Source organism: Cygnus atratus, chromosome 1 (genome assembly GCF_013377495.2).
Source record: "Cygnus atratus isolate AKBS03 ecotype Queensland, Australia chromosome 1, CAtr_DNAZoo_HiC_assembly, whole genome shotgun sequence".
NCBI lineage: Eukaryota > Metazoa > Chordata > Aves > Anseriformes > Anatidae > Cygnus > Cygnus atratus.
The window spans coordinates 15041082-15066150 of record NC_066362.1 but is presented as its reverse complement, the minus strand read 5'-3'; the positions used below and the strand labels follow the sequence as shown (position 1 = coordinate 15066150).

Genomic DNA, 25069 nt, shown 5'->3' with positions numbered 1-25069 from the left:
AAGAAAATTTCTTATGTCAGTGTATGCATAAAGATCTCTATTTGTAATATTTTAATTTTCACATGTGAAATCTGAAATGTGCTGTTGCGTGTTTTTAAAAAAACATGTAGGTGGCCCTGGTAGAGCTGCTATGCCAACACCTGGGAACACAGCAGCTTTTCGAGCTGCTCTCTGGACAAACATGGAAAAACTCATGGATCAGATCTGTGCTGCTTGTGGACAGGTACTCAACAGCTAATTCCTGTTTGTCTGGCAAGGCAATTTTGCATGTAAGGTATTAGAAGGTGTCACTTTTCCTCTAAATAATTTATTTTCTTACAGGTGCAGCACTTGCAGAAACTATTGACAAAGAAGAGAGATCCTATTTCACATGTCTGTTTCATTGAGGAAATAGTTAAGGTAAAGTTTTAATTCAGATCAATACATTTTAGTAATTCTGTTTAGGAAATTGTCATGAGTGAAAGCTTTTGTTTAAAATTTGAGAGTTCCATAACAATTTGTAATTATATTAATGGGAAAGTGGTAAAAGTCACATTAACACTGAAAGCTGTATTTATGGTCTGTGGGTTACATCTGTAGGGTATAAACGTTCTTTTTATAATAATTTCTTTTGTTTTCTTTAAAGGGAGCCAATAAGGCACCACTGTCAGTTTTTATTACTGATCATTAATGTCATTCCATAAAATACCATGTGATTTGAGCAATTAATTAAGTCTGTTAGTTAGCATAGGAAAATGTGTCTTCATCTAACACTTTCAGCCATCTGTTTCCCAACTTCTTGGCAATTTTTTCCTAGAAAAATAATCGTGGCTGTTCTTTTGAATACCTATTCTTTCCCATTCAATTGCATTGTTTTCTATTCATATTTGGAATAATTTGATTAATGGTCTCCTTTAGTGTTAGGAACAGTATTACTGAAGCTTTCTCATCTACCTTGGTAGATGAGAAGATACAAAAACAAAAGATGTGTTTACGCAGACATCTCCTTTTCCATGTATATGGATGGATTTTTAATTTACATGAATCTAATTTTTGAAATACATTGGGGAAACTGTTCATATGCAAATGTGGTCTTCTCAAGAGTAAAAGCAAATAATGAAGGTTGAACACAGCATATAAGTTTATCTGTCAGTTAAACTGAGTTCCAAAAGATGTTGCATAGAACATTATTTTTCTGAGGTACTTTAAACATCTTTCTGTATCATAAAGAAACAAAACAACAACAACAAAACACAACTCAAGAAAGCTTATAAAGTTTTAGCGTATTTTCTTCATTAAAAAGTTTGATTTGGCAAAGGTGTCTATTATTGCCTGGGTGGATCCCTTCAGTAGATCAGCATTTTTAAGGAGAAACCTAGAGAGAGAAGTAGGAACTCTGGAAGGTTTGGGAAGAGTTTGGATGGAAAGGGAGCTGAGATGAAGGAACTTGCAGTGTTGGTGGGTAGCTCCCATCCTGAGCCTGTGCTTCTGTTTCACTCTCCCTATTGGTAGAACAGCATTTGAAAATGGTTTTTATTTTTTCCGGTTGTTGAAGATGGTAATGAAGGGAAGCCAAAGGAAATCTTTTATCATTATGGAGAAACAATGAACAGGTAAAATAGATCTCAGTAGAAGCCAGATGCAGAATAAGGAAAAATTTATTAGAAAAAAAATAAATAAAAGGTTTTGGGGTTGTCGTATGCTAAGCGTCTTTCATGTTACCTTTTATAACTCTTCCTTCCAATTGACTTCATAACACAGGATTACTTACAATTAAGAGATAAATTGTATTTTTCAGATTAAACCCATCTATTTGTTTCTCCACAGTTATCCCACTTCCAAATACTTTGCTCTTCAACAGGATTTTTGGCAGAGCATAACACCAAGTTGGACAGTCGTCATTCTCAGTGAGGCAGCTAAGGAGCAGTGGTACTTCATTGTCTAGTTCTACCAGAACTCTCTTAGCATTACACGGTACTGCTGCTAGCACTGACGCTTTGCTTTCTTCTTACCTAAGTGGTTCATTGTAACACAGTGGTTTTCTTGGCCGTTCTCGCAGTTATACCGTTTTCCATAGTGTCCCCTGAAGAGGAGGACACTCTGAAAGCCTGCAGATGGGTGAAGTGACACCATGCAGTACCAGTTGTTCTTTAGACAAAATCAGACAAGTACTAGATGCTGCTGAAATTCAAGAAAGCATGTACAGATGGCTGTATGGGAGAGCAAGAATTGTTGTGTACATTGAAAATAGATATAAGTAAGAAATTAGTAATTTGCCATTTACTAATGAAGATTCCATCTATTATTAAATCAAACTGAAACAACATGCTTTCCCCACCAGGTGTTCTGGTCAGGCTGAAAGGTTGGATTTTCTTTATCATATTGGATTTCATTAATAAACTGAGCAAATGAACAAAACAAACTAAAGGTACTAACATTGTATCCATTCACTAGGGCAGCATGCCTGCACCAGGAGATAGGAAAACGAATCATCCACTCTACAGTCTGTGCACTAATTACTGTTACTGATGTCAACATTATTATTATAGTCATCTTCTGCAGCAGCTGCAGTACCACTTTGCCTGTCCATCTGCTTCCTTGTTTTGATTATTGCAGTGCAAGTATCATCTTAGGAAGCAGAAGAGGAGACCCAGCTTTTTTAAAGCACAAGTCCTTTAATAGCAAGGAAGCAACTTGCTTTTTTTTTTTTAGTCATTCTCTTTTTTCCATTGGGAATTTTTTTCTGTCCTTCCCTTCACAGATAGCACAGCCTGCATTTTCTCTGTTAAGATCTCAAACATGTGCTTTCTGGCCTTCTAATTACCTGTTACCATAATATTTAGTAGTGTTGTAGCATGTCATATCCAAAAATTAGTTTTAAATACTAATTAATTAAAGGATTCACAAAATCTATTTGAAAAAAAACAAGAGCAACAACTACTACAACAAAAAAACACTAAAAACCAACCAAACAAAAACACACACACACAAAAAAAAAAAACCAAACACAAACACACAAAACCACTGAAACTCAAAAATCTGACAGATGGAGAAACTGAGGCATAGAACTTCATAAATTTATAAATACTGAAGTTCAGCAGCAGGGCAATGACAACACCCACAGCTTTTCTACACTGTGGTTTCTCTTATTAGTAACAGAATTCACTTCCAAATTTTTTCACCATTAAATGCGGCCAAGAGCTAAATGACATACCAGGCTTACATGAGTATCATGGAAGAGGCTGGAGACAATTTACGCTCCTGTTTGTTCCAGTCCTTCCCTTTGCACATCTGGATTTTCATATTTGTCCTCTGCCACAATATTAAATGTATGTAAAGGAATTCACGTCCCTTTTGAGAAGAAGTCATGCACTCAGTGTACATTGTTACATTTCATACTTCTAATGAAATATAGATTTGTTACCAATCTGTAAGTACGCAAATTACAATTTTAATTCCTCCAAAAGATCTAGATATATTTGAATGAGAAATACTCTTGTTTTAAGACTGAATGAACATTTTTTGTGACGACTTTCTACGTCAGGGAGTGTAGTGATAGGACAAGGAGTAATAGTTTTAAACTAAAGAGGGCAGATTTAGATTCGATATCAGGAAGAAATTCTTTACTCAGATGGTGGTGAGGCCCTGGCACAGGTTGCCCAGAGAAGCTGTGGATGCCCCATCCCTGGAGGTGTTCAAGGCCAGGCTGGATGGGGCTTTGGGCAGCCTGCTCTGGTGGGAGGTGTCCCTGCCCATGGCAGGGGGTTGGAATTGGATGATCTTTAAGGTCCCTTCCAACCTAAGCCATTCTGTGATTAATGACTAGATTTAAGTTCATGAGTGAAGCTAAGAAAATTAAGAATTCATAAATTCTAATTCATTGTTTTGTGGGAAAACAAATACAGATTTAATTATACACTTATTTTAAAGGTGGGATAATTTTTTCATAATCTTGAGGGTAAACATTAGAATTACAAACATGACTTAAATAATATGAAATTGGTATTTTTGTTCACCTAGTGACTGACTACTTATATCACTTCCTTCAATTGCTTAATTCACCTTCAAAGAGCTAATAGGTTACTCCAGTTTACTCTGCTTTATTTTGCTCTTTCAATATGTAGTGACTAATCCTGTTTCAGCTATTTTAATATCTAAACTACAATTGGCTTCAGTGTAAGTCACAGCAGAGCACATCATTCTGTGACATCCAGTTTCCTAATTAGAGAAAAGAATCCCTGTAAGCCCCTTGTAGAAGTGTTGAAAATGATCTCTGATCCTTATCTATTTTGGGTCCTTCACTCCTACATAGGCATCAGCGAACAGTTCTTCAAAGTGAGAAACAGCCTTAAATGCAGCAAATGATTATTTGGGGGCAGCTGGGGGTGGTTGGGTTGGTCAATAGAAAGGGTGAGCTGGGTTCTGTGCTTCCAAGGGAAGGGAGGCAGGGAAGAAGTCATGTCTGTGAGAGGGCAGAGCTGCCTTTGATCTCCTTTGGTCTGCTGATGTCCGCATTTGTTAACAGCTTGCAAGACTGCAAAATCTGTCATTTACATAAGTCTCTGGGTACAAGAGTGAGCTGAGAGTTATAGGGAGTGTTATTATGTACTTTGTGGAGGGCTCTTATCGTTGCCTCTCCTGATGAACGTTTGGTGAGTAAGCAGGCTATTTTCTTGAGTTGTCAACGCTGGCAATGTGGGGTGTTAACGATACAGAAGGGAATGTCCTCATGATTACATAAGATAAAGAAAATAAATGGAAAATATAAATTCTTATTTCCGGAAGTGTACTTAACATTTCACCCTCTTATGTCTCCTTCCCTGTCCAAACTTGTTAAAAATGTTGCTGCTTTGAAGTTATTCACATCTAACATCACATATTCACATTCAGTTGACCCAATTAAAAATAATCCCAAGTGGAAAAAATGCAAAATAATCTAATTACTGCCTTACATGAATCCATGAAATAATCTTTCACCTATTATTGCAAGTATATGATCTATTTTCTGGTATCTTTTGTAGAAGCAGATTTGGATTATTTGTTCACCATTTCTACTGTAGTTTCTGTTTAATATTTAAGCATTAGATCTCCATGAAGTGTACAGTTAAACACAGGTGAATGAGCAGGTTTGCTATCCCCAACATACTGAAGATGCTCTTAATTTCAAACCCACAAATTGTTGTGCTGAATTCTGTTGCAAGATTTCCCTAAAAAATAAAATAAAATTCTAATTTAAGAGTCTTGATTCTAGTTTTAGATGGATCTGTGTGTCCACAGCTAGCTGTGTTAAAAGTAATTCAGAGCTGGCGTAATGGTTTTCTAGTGCATTTTCTCTAGGACTCTAATCCTGTTTCTCTGCCAGAAATGTGCAGCTATAAATAGACGGGATGGTGTTGAGGTTGCTTGTCTTGGTAGGTTAGAGAGACCTTTGTTGGTTTTCACTACTGTTTTGTTGGGGTCTGTGCAGATCGCAGTTCAGTGATGACTGAAAATTATGAAGTCGGCTGGATTTCAGTCAGATTGCTATTAGGAAATAAATGCATTTAATGGCAGTGCCGCTTTTCATCATTATTCTTGTCAGTCTTACTTGAACAACTGGGGGTTGAATGGGCATGGTGACAAACTACCCCTTCGTCCTTGGATGAGGTACATAACAGTCAAGGTGAAAGCAGGGTTGGAGCTGCAGCTGTGCATACTGAATCAGTTCCCTGGACAAAAGGCAGCTGTCGAGTCCCTTGGGTAGTTACTGGCTTTTGGAAACACTAAGTTCATTTACTTCCATATGATACAGATCTTGCAAGAGCACGGAAGGATTAATTAATGTTTTTAAGTAGTTTGAAGATACGGGACACTGTTTAAGACCTAAATATTTTTGATCGTTACAAATGAGTTTTTCTAAGGAATAGTGTAGGAATTCTAATATTAGAATTGGGAAAATGCAGTCTTTACTTTCTAGTTAAGAAGGTTATATTAAAAAAAAAAAAAAGATTTTATTTCTTTTGTCAGATGCATATAAGGAGACCTTTTAAAAATGTTGCACTACTGCTGGAAGTCTAGAAACTATTGCACCTTGGGTATGAAATGATCAACACAGTGTAATGAAATTCTGTACCCTGCAGTAAAACAAAAAATCAAGGTCATTTTTAAAGTCATGTTGTCATTTATCGACATGTGTTCACCTACAATGGTCTAATGTAGACAACATTAGAAATTCATATGCACTGATCTTTTTAAAAATTTAATCTAGACTACTTTGAGAACATAGAGAAGGTTTATTCAAAACCCACTGAATTTTTCTGTTTCTTTACTGATTAATTGCACTACTGATGTTTTTTTTGTTCACAGTCTTACATTTAGCAATTTTGTTGCTATAGAAATAGTGCAAATAGATTTTCTTATTTCTGTTCCATAAGATCTTGCTGTACAAAATTGTTAAAGCATTTGCATTGTTGCTTTATCGGTGGAAAAATATTTAGGCTGTCCTTTAAACGTCTTCTGTTTTTAGAGCAATGTTCTCAAGCCTCATATTTCTTTATGGTGGAGCCTTTGATTACAGATAGAAAACACTGTATGTGTTAGTATGCAAAGCCTGATTTCAGGAGCCTGCAGCAACTAGCTTCATGGTAATATTCACTATATTGTTTTACACTTCAAAGAGGCTTCACAATAAAGATTTTTTCACATTCTACTCAAAGTATCAAAATTTCTACAGGGAAAAATAAGTTGGAAGCGATTGTCATGAAGTGGGAGCCAGTTTAGAATCAGTGGGTCAGATTTATTATTTGAATGTTAAAATAGCTATTTCAGACAAACACAAATATGATAATTCACAGATGGGAAATTATACTCATTAAGTTCTAAATTTACAGTGTGGAGGAAATAGAGACGTTTGTAAAAATAAATATATGTCTTTTCAGCATCTTCTTGCATTCTTGTCTAATACTGAATAAGGGGATGCTTTCATTCTCATTCCTTGAATTTAGATTTAATGTCAGATGCCAAGCAGTTATATTAAGAACAGAGCTCAAGAGATTTCATTTCTGTAATAGCAAAGTTAATTAGAAGCTTGGTATGTTTTTTAAAAATGAAGTAAGCTGTTCTGTTTTTATGTTTGAGGAATTTTTAAGTCAGTTTTCCAGGCTGCAACATTAATATTATTGTAGAGTAATAGTGGATGCAGATCTTCAAATTTCATTGCTCTTATGGTACTGGTACTCAGCTCACTATTGTTCAGTGGTTTATTAACTTACTAGTAGCTATTAGTGGAAAATGGGTTATAGTTTTTGAACTGTGAAATCAAGTCACTTCCATGTGAGTAAGTGGGAAGGGAGTTTTAGCACTTTGATTTTGTCAGCCTGTATTTTTTTCCAACAAAGATAATCTTGTAATCCTGTAAACAAGGAACATTAATCTAAATTTCAAATCTATACAGCTGAGTAATAATGTCACTTTGCACTGTTAACTGGACTGCAGACATGCTATAATACAGTGCATTGAAGGTATAAAGACTACTGAAAAAAAGGATTTTTAATATGCCAGTATATGTATGTATTTTTCCTGTTCATTTCATACCAATATATGAATACTTAGCACCAGTCATTGCATAGAGGATAATTGAGTTTGCAGTCTCTCACAGTTGCACTGTGTGCTATAACAGCCCTCTTTTTGGAGCATTGAGACTCAGCTTTTTGTGAGCATAGGGTTATTGACATGTGGCTTAAAATCTCTGGTTGAGAGGCAACTGGGCTGCTTTTAATTTGGCATCTACTAAACATAGACCATTTCTATGCTAGACTATCAAAAGTTAAACTTTTGCCATTAGAATATTAAATTTTTACACTTATTCATGTTTATATTATTGGGGAAAGACTCCATTTTATTTCTTTAAAATAGAAAGATTTACTTAGGAAACCATTATCTGAAAATATGGTTTGCACAGAAATTGCTCAATATTATTGTCTGTGAAAAGTATTGGCAACAGTAACTTCATATTAATAGTTGAAACTAATTATACAAGGTGAATGCATTTTTTTACTGATTGTTGATCATGGCCCTGGTTCAGCAAAGCACTTAAGGACATTCTTAATTTCACATAAATAAGAAACACAATGGAAGCCTAACAAACTGCCTTGCATGTTTTATTCTAATAAGGGTAAACTTTGTTGAATTACAGCTTACATTGATGATTTTTGTCCAGTTCATGTAGTGAGCCCTACTGCTAAGAAAATTCATTGCCATTTGTGGTCTAGCCTGATGGACATATTTTGTCTGATTTATGTGTGTAATTTCCATAAGCAAGTAATTCCTGTGTGAACAGTGTGTGTGACTGAATACGTAATTTTTAAACGGTATGAAAAATGGAAAAAATGTACTGGATGGGTCAGAGTGGAATCTGATGTATTTTTCTATTTCACTCTATACAGATGCAAGTGGATTTCCTAGGAATAACATTTTCAAAAGTAGCTCTTGTTTACAGTTCATATGTTTTTCAAAAACATCTTTATTTCCCTGGTTCTGGCCAGCTGTGCAGTAGGTCAGAATGGCAGAGGGTTGCTCTAGTTGATGTTAATGGGCAGTCCAGTTTATTTCTGACAAGAAAGAATTGACAAGAGGAATACAAGACCTAAACGCCTTGCACTACGCACAAACTTGCATAGAGGCTACTAAATTGAGTGTCTCCACAGCTGCATTACTTCTGGAGAACATAGTGGTCACTGAGCACAGCAAGAGCAGTGACAATTTTTTTTGATTCCCAGCATGAGTTGGTAGATTATTAGTTTATGTAAATGCAGTTTAGATATAGGAGCATTTTCACAGTAGATTTCTGTGAAAAAAATAGCCAGTTCTGTGGCTGATCTTAACTTCCCAACCATTTTGCAACGGTGCAAACTCTGATTTCTGTGCAGATTCTTGCTACTGAGAGATCAAAATAAAGGATCTGGTTTTGGGGAAAAATCCTGTTTTGCCATTGTAGTTCTACAGTTGGTTGAAATTAATGTTCATAGATTTCATTCAGTTGTGTTCTGTAAAGGGCAAATATGTATATGCCAACCTGAATCTTGCCTGTCTTGAGTTTTAGATACCATCAATCACAGTTAATGCTCTTTTGTTGAAGAAGGAATGTATTGCATGAAAAGAGGATACAGGATTATATTTTATGCTAAGGTGTAATAACTTCCTTCAGAAAGACTTCAAATTATTTATTTTTTGGGGTATACTATGCAATGTACACCTGAAACAGTTTTGCCCCAGGTAACTGTAATGTTGGACTTTCTGGCTAGACCTCAACTTCCAAAGGTTTGTGTGTTTTCTGCATTATTAAACATATCCGCTGTTGGGGGTGGAATGTGAGAGAATAGTGACCTTTTTCCAGTGTTGTTGGTTATGGAATAGGAAGCTGATGGAAAATGATTGCCACAGAACTGAAAAGATAATCGGATGCAGTTCATTACTCATCTTGTCAGCTGCTCCTGCTACAAGGGATTGTATCACAAGATGTTAATCTGCTTGTGACTAGATTTTAAAGCAAGCATTTTTATTGGGAGTGTGTGTGTCTGTAACTTCTTTCAGTTTCATATAGTTTTCAGAAGCAAGAGAAATGGAAAATTCCCAGTCTAAAGTCTCAGAATGTTACTTGATAAAAATATTAGCACATCATTTTGGGTTCTGCTACAAAATTATGATGATATGCTGCAAAAAGCTGTTTAATTGCAGAAACAGTTCTTTTTAAGCTAGTGATGAGGTTGTGTGTTTACTGAATAGTGGAAGTTAGTCTGCTAGGTGCCAAGTATAGACACAAGACAGAGCTGAATCAAAAAGAATCCTTTCTACATAATAGATGACTAATTTAAGTGTATCCAATGCTCCCATATGTTGTCTACCAGTGAGGACATTTGGTATAAGTATAGTATAGCGGAGGACCAGGACCCTTGCTTACATACTACAAAAGTAAAGATGACAAGAATGCAATTTCAGCTAGATTACAGCTTCTGAAAGTGAGAAGTCCAGAAGAGCTGTTCCTTTCTGATTCTGTTGGGACATTGCTCACAGTGCTGTATGAAGCAGAGGGGAAGACTTACAAACTTACCGTTACGATGAGTCAATAGATCTGCTGTGTACATTCCAGGCAAGCAGCACTGCTCTTTACTCTTCCACCTTCATCCCGCCAATCTTTCTAACTCCTTGAAGTTGTCCAGTACAAGGAGAGGGAAATTTCTTCAATTTTTCTGCTAAGCTGGAGAAAAACACTCCTTTTGATACTCTTTTTTGTGTGTGTGTGTGGGTGTCCCCTTTTTTAATATTGATTATTAACAAATGGGATTGCACATTATATTTTTAATAGTTAAATTATAGTTTCCATTGTGATCTACAGCACAGAAGTAATCTCTGTTAGAGTACTTTCTTTAAGAAATAAGCAGCGAGGTACCTAAAAGTATTTAAAAAAATAATATATTGAGGTGATGTGTAAGCAAAGAAATTACAGGTTTAAACAAAATAAATAAATGGTTTCTGGATGCTCATGGTTGCATATGGCACTCTTTACTCCAGCAGGAATATCTAATGCCTTGCTGTGTTCCAATTTCGGTAACTACAGTCCACCCACTTAAATACCCCCTGGTGTTTGCGTAGGCAACAGTGTTTTCTAGTTCCTGCCACAAACTCTTACGTGGTCTTTTGTGTACTACGTTTCACCACCAGCTGTATTTCACCTCCAGCATGACTGTATCTCAACACTGGACAAAGTGAAACATCCTACCTCACATTATAGAAGCAACCAGCAGTAACTCCCTAGATAATGTTTTCAATTGTTCCAAAACTGTGACATTAATCATTTTTTTCCCTAAACGTTTTTGACTGAGTAGTCAATCAGTATAAAATGTTTGAATTTTCCATGTACTTTTCCCCTCTGTTTCTCCTCCTACAAATTACAGTTGGATAGCCAAGCCATAAGGGCCTAGATCATTATGAAATTCTGAGTAAATGAACACCATTTGCCTGGGTCAGAAGAAACATGCTCATGGGCAGAGGTTTAATTGGTACAGCTGTGGCTGCTATGCAAATGTTTACATGAGTACATAGGTATATATGTCTGAGTTTATACATATGTACGTGTGGCTATGTACAAATGTTATATATTTTCACAAAAAAAAAAAAAAGAAATGTCAGGTTTATGTTGCTGTTATTTGTCACAGTGCTGAATCACAATTAAGATAGAAATGTGGAGGGACTGCAAGCAAGTTTGCGTTCAAGACCATTTAATCATTGTATTTTCTGCTGAGACTATGACAGAGGTGTAGATGGTGATTACAGTAATGAAAGAAAGTTGTTCGAAGGTGCTCTATAAGTCTTCTTCTGCATCCATTAGATTATTTTGAAATTGAATTGAGTTACTATGCTGAAAAGGCAAACAATGTTCCAGGTTGGGATAGAGAATATGAAAGCTGACTACTTTACTTTATAGTTTATGTGAAAGGCCATTTGTTTTATAGTAATTTTCATATTTCAAATGTGAAACTGTGAAATGAAGAGCTGAGTGATTTCACATTTATGCTATCCTAATAAATTTACCCCCAAAAAGACTTTTTATGCAGTATACCTTCTGAATCACTGTCTAATATTATAATTTTATTTTCCCCATATATGAAAATCAACTACAATTTTACAGAAAATACAAGCATAGCTATAAAATGGGTTTACTTTGATTTCTAAATCCATAGGTGTCCTCAAGCAGTCACAAATGAGATCCCATCATTCCTGTTGATTTTAGTTTTCTATGTTAATTCTCATACATTTTACAGGTATGACTCCCTTTCCCCCTGGTTACCCAACAGGATAAAAGATGTTCTCTCTTAGTTCTGACCCACAGATTTTATTGTTCTTTGGATATCTTTAGAGATAATGGGTAGGGTTGGATGAATTCTGTGTCTAATCTCAGAATTTGTGAAAGCATTCTGATTTTATAATCTGATTTAAAAAAAAAAAAAAGTGTACCTTTGACTGATTTGCAGGCTTTATATCAATTCTTTAAGATAATAGTTTTTGAACTGAAAACTTGAGCTTGAACTTGCAATTTTTCAATGATCAGATCTTCAGATTCAATGCAGTGGTTCCCTGTTAGTGCAGGGCATTTTAAACACCCTTACTGCTTTCTGTGTTAGTGCCTATGCAAGTGAATAGAGTGCTTTCTTTATAACGTTGTCATTTTAAGTAATTCATTTTGGACTAGCTAGGCTTTTGTATTTGGAAGAGCTTGTATTATTAAGAAAAACTAGTTGTTTAGTTTAGTTTTATTTTTTTTCTATTTTTCTCATAGTGAAGTCATTGGCAGCACCAAAAGGAAAGCTGAGAAAATGCATTGACAGTGCATCCTCTTTGCCAGTGATTTCTGTGTTGAGTCCTTTGCTTAAACTCCTCTTTATCTGTGAATATTGTGCTTTGGTTTAAAAACTATAGTGTTTCAGATTGAGTTGGGATACAACCATAGAATCATTTAGGTTGGAAAAGACCTCTAAGATCATCAAGTCCAACCATAATAGAAACAGCCAAGTGCCAACCTAAAATCCGTGTAATTGCTGACATTCGTAAGCATTGCTGGGTGTTTTGCTTTTCATTGCTGGGTGTTTTACTGAAAACGTTTTGCTGATAATCCTTAGTATCCTTAGCATCCTTAGTGATTTGGTCAAATTGTTTTATTTATACAGTAGGGTCAATATATTGCTTATATATACCATGCAATCAAGAAAAACATTCTGAGCTTTCCCCTCCCAGGAGGTGCTCAAGGCCAGGCTGGATGGGGCTCTGGGCAACCTCATTTAGTGGGAGGTGTCCCTGCCCATGGCAGGGGGGTTGGAACTGGGTGGTCTTCAACGACCCTTCCAACCCAAACCATTCTGTAATTCTCTGACTCTAAAACCCTGTGTGGCCTCCCAAGTGTCTTAACAGGTGGGTAGGATAGGTTGCCCATCATCAGGTCTTGCAGTTTTTTCTTCCTCAAGCATACAGACAGGAAGAGAGCAAAAGAGAGGAAGCAAGATCATGCTTTAATGCTTGGTTTGAGCTTTGAGTGCAAGATGTTGAGAGGAGTAACTAAACAGCCTGCTGTTTCATGCATGTCTTTTCTGCAAGAGTACACTACCTTGTTTCCACTTCTGGCAGCAAGCCTTGACACAAGGTGGTGAGGAGTCAACTGTGAGGTTCACCGTATTTCCTTGTTTTGTATGGGTTTTGAAACTGGAAATTCTTTTGCAGTTCTGTGTCAAACAGAGCAGCATGGACTGCTGCTGGTCCCTGATAGCATCTATAAGCGTGTCGTACTGCCAGTAACAATAATTGCTGTGATTTAGCCAACATGAGAACTCCCACTGAATGAGAACGTCATTGCGATATGAAGAGATTTTCTAACACGGTTCCCAAAGTATACTATTTCTTTCTACACTCATACCTCACTCCAAAAAATCTATGCATTTCCTGTGGGAGTGTTTCACTCAGATATGAGGGAGAAGATGCCGTTTGAGAGACGACTGAAGCTTTTATTTTTGTTTTCTCAAGTATTTTCTCTAGCTTTAAACTCGGGGAAAACTTCTCAGACTTCATTAGTTTTCATTCTCAGTGGTGGTAGAAGAGCTGTGATGGAAACATTTGCAATGTTTAAGATTATTTGAAAAGGATTTGCTTTGAAACTTTCTTTACTTTTCTCCCTTGCTATCAGGATGGCCAGTCTGATATTTTGTACAAATTCTGGACTGCAGTAACTCAGACTCTCTCCTCTCAGTTTCAGTCAGCAACAGACTGTAAGTATTTGGTATAAATGATTTGTAATGTGTTTTGTAGATATTTTGAGTCTCTCATTTCCATAAACTCTCTGTTCATTATCTCCTCTACTAAAACCATATCAGTGGTTCATTCAGTGCTTGATCTGTGAATTTAAAAAGTTATGGTTTATAATCAAACAGGGTGGTCTTCCTAAACTGTGATCAAGTTTTCAGGAAAAAAAAAAGTTTTCTGTTTAATTAATTAGTAGTAATCAATGAAAAAAAATGTTTTTGCAACTGTATGTGTAAGCAAAAACATTTGGAATGGTACGTTATTCTTTCCAAAGCGGATGGGTTGGCCAAAATCATAAGTAGTAATTTGATTTTAAAAAGCAGTTCATACATACTTCCGTTGTTGAACGTTCATCAGTATTAGTCTGGTTTTAGCCACTTTTTGATATTTTATAAACAGGAGCTGAGTTTTGTTAAAATTCTGTCTTGTCTAGATAAATGGTTAGTGTTCTGATTATATGCAATATTCAGCACAAGTGTAGTAAATAACTAGCAGATGCAACCAGGCAGTATTAAATAAAAATCATGTTATAATACTGTTGTCATATTAATGCAGCATGCAGTTGGATCATAAAACCAGATGAGCTTGGTGCTTTCACAAATACATCTTTCATGTTTGTATACAGAGTATAAAGTTTAATTTTTTTGCATGTACAAAAGACATAAGGTTTGCATTTATCTTAGTGATCTCAGCTATTGCACTGGCCCTTCAAAATTTCGTCTTGCCCTGCTATAAGGCAGCAGTATAATTTTGAGGAAGTAGCTGTTTGATTCATTTTCAGTGGTTGCTAAGTAACTAGATGATCCCAAAAGAAAATATATTCATCTTGTGTTAAAAAATATTAATTTTACTGTTTGCCTTAGGCATACTTTAACAGCGGTATATACATACCAGGGATCTCATGTTCACACAGAACATGTGCTAACTGTTTTCAGCACAACGTTTTAAGACTGTAAAATTGTGACATCAGTTAGTGGGATCAATCAACATCTCAGAAGTAAGGTGACTCTTACATTTTGTCAGCAGTACTTTGACAGCTATTCAAAAATATTTTATTACTTGTGATTTTTAATGATTTTTCATATCAACGTTTGGAGAGAGCATTTGGATTTTTAAACTTAGTGCTGTCTTTTCTTTGCCACATCTGATTTTTGGGGAAACTACTTACAGCAAGTAGACTTTTTTTTTTTTTTAATGGCACATCTGTATAAAAATGTTCCTTTTTAACATGTAAATTCTAAGTGATTGAATTCACTGATATGAGTTATCGACCTTGAGATCTTATAGATTAGAGGAAGATCAATATCAGAAAAATAGAATAAAAATATGAATTCATGCCAATTTACAGGGCATGCTAATAGATCAATATCTGCTTCTGTGAGGCTGGGACAGCTTTATAAACATCATTTTGTGACCTAAAATAACTCTGTGTATGATAATAAATGTGAATCCTCCAGTATTCAAAATAAGAATATACTTGAGTTGAAAAGATAGGCTGGGTGAAATGGGGCAGAGGTCCAGAACCTGGAAAACTTATGAATGAATGGAACAGTGTTAATCTCCTAATGTAATGGGGAAATCCATAAAGTATGAGTGATGTTAAATCAAGATTACCATCAGTCTCGAAAACAGTTGAATGTTTGTTTCATTTCCTGTTACTTTCAGCAAGCCTTTCAAGGCTGAAGATAACGTTGATTTTTCTGCTGGCTTTGTCATTCTTTATTTGACAAGCTTAGGAATTACATTTTAGGTACCTTATTTTAAGAGGTGTGTGTAAAAGCATGTGCTTCCATCATCAGATTTTGTAGAGCTGGGCTCATAGGCATTGTCTTCGTCTCTTCTGAGTATCTTGAAAGTTGCACGGCAGCATATTTCTTCTGCTGCCAAGCTATTGTTAGAAAAGCTTTGTTTAGTGAGTTCTAATCACACTTTGGACTTAAATGAATAATAATACTAATAATTAAGTTTGTTACCAAGCATTTCATGACCATAATTAGTATATTTAATACACAAAATAAGTTTTCCGTGTCCAGTCTTTGAACTACGGAGTTTTATTACTGGAGATTTAGATACATATTGTCGTCAACTGCATTTAATGTGATAGCTCATACCACTCTGAAATTAATTATAAATATTACATTACTAGTATTAGAGAGAATGACATTACATATCATTTGTTGACTTAAATGCAGGGATACAGGTTATTCATATAAATCAAATAAATTAGTTTGAACTTGGTAATGTGCATTACTAATTACTGCTTTATTTTGCAGCCTCTATGTTTTTGAAACAAGCTTTTGAAGGAGAATACCCTAAATTACTGAGGCTTTATAATGACTTGTGGAAGCGACTGCAACAATACAGTCAGAATATACAGAGGAATTTTAACACAAGCGGAAGTACTGATCTCTTTGCTGAACTGCAACAAATGGAAGAAGATACACAGGACATATTCATGCAAAAAAAACAAGATTATGAGTATGTATTATGAACTCTAATGCAGTACAATGTAAAGCTTGGCATCTTGCAAGAAAACAGTATTTTTAAAAGCTTGGTGTTAATCAACTTGTCATAGCAGGAACATTTTAAAGGCTTTTTTTGGCCTCTTGTGTTTATTGTTTTGATACTATTTTAGAGCTGTGGGTTTTTCATTAGATTACGTAATTAACAGTGTTGGATTGTCTTGTCTTTCACAAAGTGCTTAGTAATATTACTTTGAAACCAGTTTTGTTTTTTTTGTTTCTTTGGGAAAAGAAAAATTGGGATTATCAAAATTCAGTTTTATATATATTGCTATTGCTATAAGCTACTAATAGTAGCTTTCTTTTAATGATACCACAATCATTGGAGTGTGACATATGTTCTGTTTGTTATGACTCACTATCTATATGTTTATATATCATTAGGAAAACATGATGTGAGTGGTAGAGACCAGAAAGATCAAACTGAAACAGGCTTATCAAGTCTATTAGGATTTCTAGACAAAGGAAAAAGTTCATCAAACTTTTCTGACAATGAGGGAAAGTATTTGAGAAAACTACTACTTAATCACTTTCACCAATATAAATACTAAGGACTGGAACTTGGTAATTTTAAGATGGGTCTTTCTATCTGAAGCTTTTTATAAACATGCATATACCAGGAGAGATTTGTTGTATGTTTTTTTAAGTATACCATTGATCACAAGATATCTTCTAATGAAACACTGGAATACAAAAACGTCTTTGATTGCAATTGTTATTCTGTTGATGTTTTTACAACTGTTTGTCTCGAGAACATCTTGAATTAGGGATTCCACATAGGTCTTACTGAAAGGGCTAGGAACTCTACTGAACTACACAGAATAGCTGCCTGACCAGTTACATGATTCATGTGAAAAGCAAGCTATTCAGTATTCAAATCTTTTCAAGTATATGTATTTAGAGAGTAGAAAAAAGAAACATGTTGGATAGTGCAAAGTTTATATGGTCTGGAAAGATTTGATGCTATTGTGTATTTGAATTTAGAATGTAATAATTTTGTCTTATAACCACAGCCCAGAAAAGGCCTTGAAAGATTCACTGCAACAATATGAAGCTGCTTATTTGTCAAAATCCTTATCTCGACTCTTTGATCCCATCAATCTTGTCTTCCCTCCTGGAGGTCGGAATCCTCCTTCTTCTGATGAGCTTGACAGCATCATTAAAACTATAGCCAGGTATGCACATATAATACATTGCAAAATGTAATCTTCAACGTGTTTTTTCTTGTATATCACGATTTCAGAAATAAGATTTTGTTAGCAATAAAAGGTTGGTTACTCTTTAATTTTAAAACTTAATAGTGTAAAAATTAAGTCAGTGTTTATCTTCTGTATTTTGTTGTTCTGGAACAACCGTAATATTCACTCAAGTTTTACTGTTCAAGCTTACAAAATACGGGGAAGAGAAATTTTAAACCTATTGTCAATGTCTGATATCTTAATTATTCTGACTGCGTCAACAGTAAAATGATACTTGCTTGGCTGCAAATGATAATCCCTGAGGTAAATAATCTCTTAGAATGAAACAGCAAGATACTAGTTGAAGACAATTATGCCATGTGGAATTTATAAAATGAGATGCTTGAATTACTGATGTATATTTGCATCCATAAAGTTTTGGTAAGGACTAGTCTGTTTAGTACAGCCTGAAAATGATGGGCAGTATTCATACTGTGCATGTGGGTGAGTATATTTGGGTAATATTAAATGCTAACACTGTACTTGTGGCTGGGAGTTACAAATGCTCAGAAGATGCCTATCTGTGTGGCTACTGATGTTGTTTTCCTCCTTGCAGAGGAAAAGGGAAAATGACATTCAGCTCTGGAACACACAGCATAAGAAAGATGTAGGCCTGTTAGAGCGAGTCCAGAGGACAGCACCTCTCCTATGAAGAAGGGCTGAGGAAGTTTGGGCTATTTAGTCTAGAGAAGAGGAGGCTCTGGGGGAGACCTTATTGTGGCCATCCAATACTTAAAAGGGGCTTACAGAAAGATGGGAAGGGACTCTAACAGGACAAATGACAGGACAAAGGGTAATGGCTTTAAACTAAAAAAGGGTAGGTTTAGATTAGGTATAAGGAAGAAATTCTTCACTCAGAGGGTGGTGAGACCCTGGCACAGGCTGCCCAGAGAAGCTGTGGGTGCCCCATCCCTGGAGGTGTTCAAGGCCAGGCTGGATGGGGCTTTGGGCAACCTGGCCTGGTGGGAGGTGTCCCTGCCCATGGCAGGGGGTTGGAACTGGGTGGTCTTTAAGGTCTCTTCCAACCCAAATCATTCTATGAGTCTATGACATGAAAATTAGTAAGCTTCAGCTGAGTTTTACGAAGTGACCTCTAGCTAATGATGGTTGGGGCCCTGCAGAACTCTCAAAGAAGGATATCCCTCATTTCTCTACAGTTCTTGGGAGAGACTAATCTCATCACTAGCAGCACTGTGGTCCCTTGGGATGGTCCTTGTGCTTGTCTGCATTCTCAGTAGAGCATTCATGAATGCAGCCCCAGCTGAAGGAGATCCGTGGAGTTCCATGTATGAGCAATACTGCAAGTGATTTAGAAGTATTTTCCTTCTTCCGTTTGTTCCCTGTCATTCCTTTGGGGCCTTTGTTACTACATAGTATTGCCTAAAACACAGCTTATTAGTTGTGTCAAGCTCAGGCATCCCCTGGGTATTTCTGCACAGCTCATGTAATTCCAGAGTTGAATGACTATGTATTCACCTGTAATGTTTGAAGGCTGCTGCCAAAGCTTGAATGTAGTTAATTGCAGTCAATATTTTTGAATGGCTTACTAATAGCGATTTCATACTGAAGTGTCATTCCTAAACTTTGCTCATTTTTACCAGAATAGGAACACTCTGAACATAAAATTCCCAAATGACTTGTTAAATTGTAAACTGAATTACAGTGCTTAGAAAGACTTGGTTATGTGTTACTCTCTCTAAATTGACATACCACATAACTAAGTATTAATAGTTAATTTCTTATCAATCAAATGCAGCGCTGCTAAGTTGTTAATTAAGATTTGTAATCTTTGCTTCCAGTGAGCTAAATGTGGCTGCTGTTGATCCAGACCTCAGTTTAGCTGTTTCAAAAAACGTGGCAAAGACCATTCAGCTCTATGGTGTAAAATCTGAACAGCTTGTAAGTAATTTTCAATTTCTAAAAAATTCTTTCTATGTAAAATGTTCACTTTTTTTGTAGATTTACAACAGAACAGTAATGCAACCTAGAGAGACAAAACCTTTGAATTAGCTTTCCACTTGGAAATCTTTTCAGTTAAATTCTGCCTTCACATAAACACAGTCTATTGATAGCAATACAATTTGTGTGTATAACTCGAAATTGCCATATTAATTAAGAAAAAAAAAGTCTAGTTGTCTTTAAGTAAAATCAAGACAGTTCAATCCAGTTTAATATTTACTACCATTGGATAGTCCATTGGTTACATTATATATTGTCTTTATGGTATTAGAATCTGGACTATTGAAATATATTTTTTGCACTACTTGCAACAGAATTTAGGCATTTTTTCTGTATATTTATCATTTGCCATATATTTACCTGACCTTTGATTTGTTTGCACTTCTCAAATGCTTCCAGTCATTCACCATGCACTGTTATTTAATGTTAAACTGAACAGAGGAAGGGGGAGGGATTCCCAAGACGCCAATGGGTAGTACAATGAATGTCATCATATGAAAAAATATTTTTTAATATCAACAATTTTCTAGTGAAGTCTGTTGCTAAAATGTTAATACTTTTATTATGAAAAGATGAAAATTGCTTTGTTGCAATATGGAGACCCTCAAGAAATTACTAACGACTTGTATTTGTGAACAATATTTTCTCTTAAACAATGTTAATTCTGAGAACAAACTCAGACTCCGGTTACATTCCTTTACTATATGGCTCATTTAAAGACAGAGGTACTCACTAACATTTTTTTTTTTTCCAACAGTTGGCTACAAAACATTGCAGTAGTTAAGTTAGTATGGATTCTGTTTAACTTTTAGACACCTGCTGTCACTGAATAGCTTTAAAATGTGAAACTCGATAGCAAATCCTTTGTTTAGCATGTCTGTTGGATGAATTGTGTTGGAAGATATCAAATCATGGTGTCATAATTTTGGAGTGAAGTTTGCTCAGGTTGGCAGGAGTCATCATGAGAGAGAAAAAAAAAAAAAAGAAAGAATCTTGCATCTGTATTTATCTTGGAGTGTAGAGTCAAATAGTGACATATGTATCAGCTGTAACTGTGAAAGCACCAGGGTCTATTGTGCTCAGCACCCCTGTTAGAGTTTGAATCTGGCCAATGGCTTGTTCAAGAGCATATATAATTTTGTGATCAGCCAGCTGGCAAGTTCTTAAGAAGCCCTGAGAAAAAAGATATGTAGGAATAATCTGATGAATATATGATTTGTGGCCTTGTGTTAGTTGACAAACTAAAATAATGTAAAACTAAAAGAATGTAAAAGTTAAGAGGGAATCTAAACCCTTGAACTTCTATTCAAGCTAGTGAAAATGAAACTTTGAAAAATCAAGAGACAGGATTAGTCAAACTGGTAGAGTGAACATCAGTGTACTTCAAGAATATACCTGCAAATTGTAAAACGATACAAATTGTTTATTGTACAGCAATTTTAAAATTTATTTTAATTTTATTTTTTACATTTTTTTATTTCCTTACTGATACACATGTTAAAAAAATAAATCTGGAAGGGCTCAACACAATTGTCAAGGCATGGGTATATAGTGTCATCTTTAAAGTGTTAAAATGCCTTGCCTAGCCTCCAGCTGCCTCTCCAGAAGAGCATGGCTATCTCACATGTCTTGTGTCATGCTTGCCAGCCCTGTGCATGTGGTTTAGAATATCCTAATTTTTTTTGGCTGATGTTGGGTTTTTTTTTTTCAATTTCTTCTAGATGAAATGATGATTTCACAAAAAAAAAGGACTTACATTTTACTAAGATTTTCTCACTGCTTCTCTAGTTAGCTTTCGTTAGGAAAAATAACAAGAAAAATGTTTTCCAAGATTCAAGATGTTAACTTTGAGAAAAAACAGCATATAGCAGTCTGTACATATAGAATTAAAGCAAAAACAAGTAAGAAAAAATGGCCTTTTCCAATGAATCCTAAATGTTTGTTCCTATTACTTGTGACTTTGTACACTGCTGGCTTTTGGTTTTCCTATATACCTATGCCAGTAACTAGCAGTTGCTGTGCCTCAAACCTATTCTTGTATTAACCAGTTCAAATGATTTCAAAGAAGGTATAAATAACCAATTGTGAGCAGTAGGTAGGTTTATTCTTCTGCTGGGTGAATCTTTAGTTTAGCTAATTCCTTGTTGATGCTTGATGTGGTTGGTATATGCCACGAGGTGTTGAGAATTATTGTCCTCGTTTCACTCAGTGTAATTGCAGATGTTCTTACTATGCAGAGTTTGAAGGAATAATTATACATTGCATTAATTAAAAATATATTTCTGTTAAATTAAGACTATTACCTTTTAACGTCACCACCCATCCTGGTTTTTATTAGGTGATGCTGAGGAAGAGTACTTGGTATTACTATTTTGTCTCTTATTCACATTTTCCTAAATCACACAGCCCAGGCATCCTTACAATGATTACAGACATCGTTTCCATTTAGTCACCAATTCTATGTCCTCGTCATTCCAGATCAGAAAAGAGATTAAAAAATCTGATCTGTTATTTTGGATAAGAGTAATTTTTTTTCCTGCATTTGCGCATCGTAATACACTCCTTACTTTTTAATGTAACTACTGCTTACTGAGCTAGATTTTGTTCATTGGCCGCTTTTTATAATAAAGTGAGGGGTCACAAATTAAAACAACAACAACAAAACCACTATTTTTTCTCTCTATTTAAGAGTTTCCAAAGGGGTTCATCAGTTCTCATTTACAAGTACCTTAAGTTACCCATCTACCCATCTTGATTGACATATGTAACACATGGTCATATTTAACTGGCCACATAAGGGAAATTAGCTGTTTCATCAAGTGCTGACAATAAGTACAAGGGAGGGGACAGATTCATGAGAAACTTATAATTGCTTTTCCTGAAAACAAAGAAAAAGTTGATTTTTTTTTTTTTTGAGAATCCATGCTACTTAACAAAAGACGAGATCTTACAAATCTGCCTCTTAGATTTTGACCAATTTATATAATTGATAGTTGAGAAGAGACAGAAAAGAGAGCTTCTATCTCACCAACATCTTCATTAGATGCCTTTGACATGGCAGTAGTAATTGTATGGCAGGATCCTCAAGGGCAGTGGTCTCCAAGTTTTCGGTCAGGCCAGTAAAAATTCCATGCACTTTTGTTATATGTATATTTCTATATTTATAAGTTATATACAATGTACTATTGAAATTCTTATATTTTGTTCCTGCACTCCAGTGACTCATTTGCATAACACTTGTGGTGCATGCACCACACTTGAAGACCGCTTACTCTAGGGTGATACTCTGCAGAAATGTTCTGTAATCAAGAAGTGAACGGATTTTGGCTGTCCGTTTTTGGAAAATATACCTGATTGATTTCAGAAATCTTTAATATATATATATATTTTTTTTTTAAAATGAAAACAATAGTCACCTGTTGATTGGAAGTGAGACATAATTGTATTTCCCCAATTCATTACCTGTAATTTTGTCATTTACTGAGCTGAATTTTGAATGTATTTAAAATGTTGTAGTTTTGCTCATAATTAGAAACCTCTTTGTTACAATTTTGCAGTCACTGTGTTTTGGTTTGACTGTTGGTAGGATATTTCTCTGATACTTAGGACTTGATGTTTTGCAGAGAGAAGTCATGAAACATTGAGAGCTAAAAGCTCTGAAAGTTTACAAAATTGGTGCTTTTGCCAACGAGCAGAAAAATAAATTGTAAGACCCATTGTCCTTACAGACATGGAAGAGCCCTCTTTGGTCATCTAGTCTGTTCCCTTCCCAGCTCAGGACTAGTCCAAACAATATTTATTGTTGCCTTTTTTTTTGTTGCATTCTTTCTGCCTTTTGAGCGATGAGTTCAGTTATCTCATATATTGGGAGTGGAAATGTAAGTACTGTATGTTCTTTTGTGCTATTTCTGTTCAGCTTTGCATGTGGGTGGACTGAAATACACTAATACACCCACCAAGTGCACACAGATGAAACGTGTTGTGCTGTGAACATGACAATGCAGTTGTTTAGAGGAGATGCGATTCTCCTCCTTTTTGAACCTGCAGACCTCTTGCTAGCTTCTTTCCTAGAGTTGCAGTCATCCTGTCAGACTGTCTTTATTAATCATAACCCACAGCACTCCCTCCGGTCATGCTGCCCGTCTTGTGGAGGTTGTCATGTTGCCTCCCACCATACAGCCTGACCATCAGAGACTAATGGCCTGGTGTCTTTTGACCAATAAACAAGCAAAGAGTAATTGGCAGAGATAGGATTGTAAAAGTCAGGTTGCCCACTTGCTTTTCGGAGCAGGTGGGGGTGGTTATGCTAGCAACTTCTGGAGGATCAAACTGTCTTAAAAATCACTTTTACATTTGGATATGTAACGGTGTTGCTTCATGTCTGCTAACAGTACAGGCAAAGCAAGAACCTACACGATCATACTACACCAGGCAGATTTATCCTAGGGTTAGGATAGATAAGGCTAAAATCAGTGGGAGCTGTGATTTTCTGTAAGTGGAGAAGGTTCCTAAATATGGAATATTTGTATTTTATGGAGTAATACATTTCAGTAAAGTTTGTCTAAAAAAAGGGATCTTTCCAAGAGACAAGAGGCTGCAGGCAGATGACATAATGGAGATCTTTCCCACTGTCAGACTTGTAAGCAATCATAAAGAGGAAGCACTCAAAAGATGGAGAAAGAGAGTGGGTGTAATGAGGGAGGAAGGAAATAGAGAATTTGAATCATTTTTTTTATTCTCTTAACTAAGTGTGGTTGGACTTGTGTCATATATCTTACAAAAGTTGATGAATGAGTCTGTGGGCAGTGCTCTGGGAGAGCTACTAATCTATCCTTTGCCCACAGCTATTGGTAGAGGCTTGGCTTCTCATCAGGATTTTACCCTGGGCAATGGGTGTGGGATTTTCTGATTATCAGATTTGCCTGGTGTAAATAAGCTACCTGAATACTTTTCAGCTGTATAGGAGACAGAGCACAGTCCTTCCTGGCATTTTGAGGAATTCTTCCCCTGGCCTTCTTAAGAAAATACAAGATGACACTTGGTGCATTTTGTGTATTTAAGGATAAAATGCTAGAGACCCAGGAATAGAAGTTAATCTTGGGATTAAAGATTAAGGAGAAGACATGAGTGCCTCAGAAAGTAGAGTCCCCACACCAAAGTTCAAAAAACATTGTCCCATATTTTCAAAGGTTGATTCATGTATTAGGGACCTCTGGTGCTGAACATGCCAAAAGGAAAATGAGAGAGAACTTGACGTTCTGATCCCAAAAGCAACGGACTACTGCACACTTGGAACACAAAGAAAACTATAGGGATTTTTCTTTGGAGAACTAGATGTCTAAATTCTGGCTTGTTTTGAGGGAAAAGTCATCATCAGCTGATATATGTGATAGAGTGGAGAGTGGGCTGGGTGTTTCTCACTATCTGGGATCTCAGTAGTATATGGAGATTCGTTTACAATTTACGTAAGTAAGTATCTGAGTTATGTAATGTTATATATGGTTTTAGAATGGGCACCAATGGCGGAGTACTGGAGCAATAACACAA

At 35.9% G+C, this 25069-nt stretch overlaps 1 protein-coding gene across 1 annotated transcript in view; it reads left to right on the top strand.

Moving 5' to 3' along the window:
- The window catches only part of COG5 (component of oligomeric golgi complex 5), a 186423-nt gene that overhangs the window by 121638 nt on the left and 39716 nt on the right, over positions 1 to 25069 (top strand). Inside the window, exons 9-14 of the mRNA XM_035549477.2 lie at positions 111 to 223; positions 322 to 399; positions 13688 to 13769; positions 16077 to 16281; positions 17339 to 17500; positions 19363 to 19462. Of these exons, the coding sequence (XP_035405370.1) occupies positions 111 to 223; positions 322 to 399; positions 13688 to 13769; positions 16077 to 16281; positions 17339 to 17500; positions 19363 to 19462 (740 nt within the window). The remainder of the gene's footprint in view (positions 1 to 110; positions 224 to 321; positions 400 to 13687; positions 13770 to 16076; positions 16282 to 17338; positions 17501 to 19362; positions 19463 to 25069) is intronic.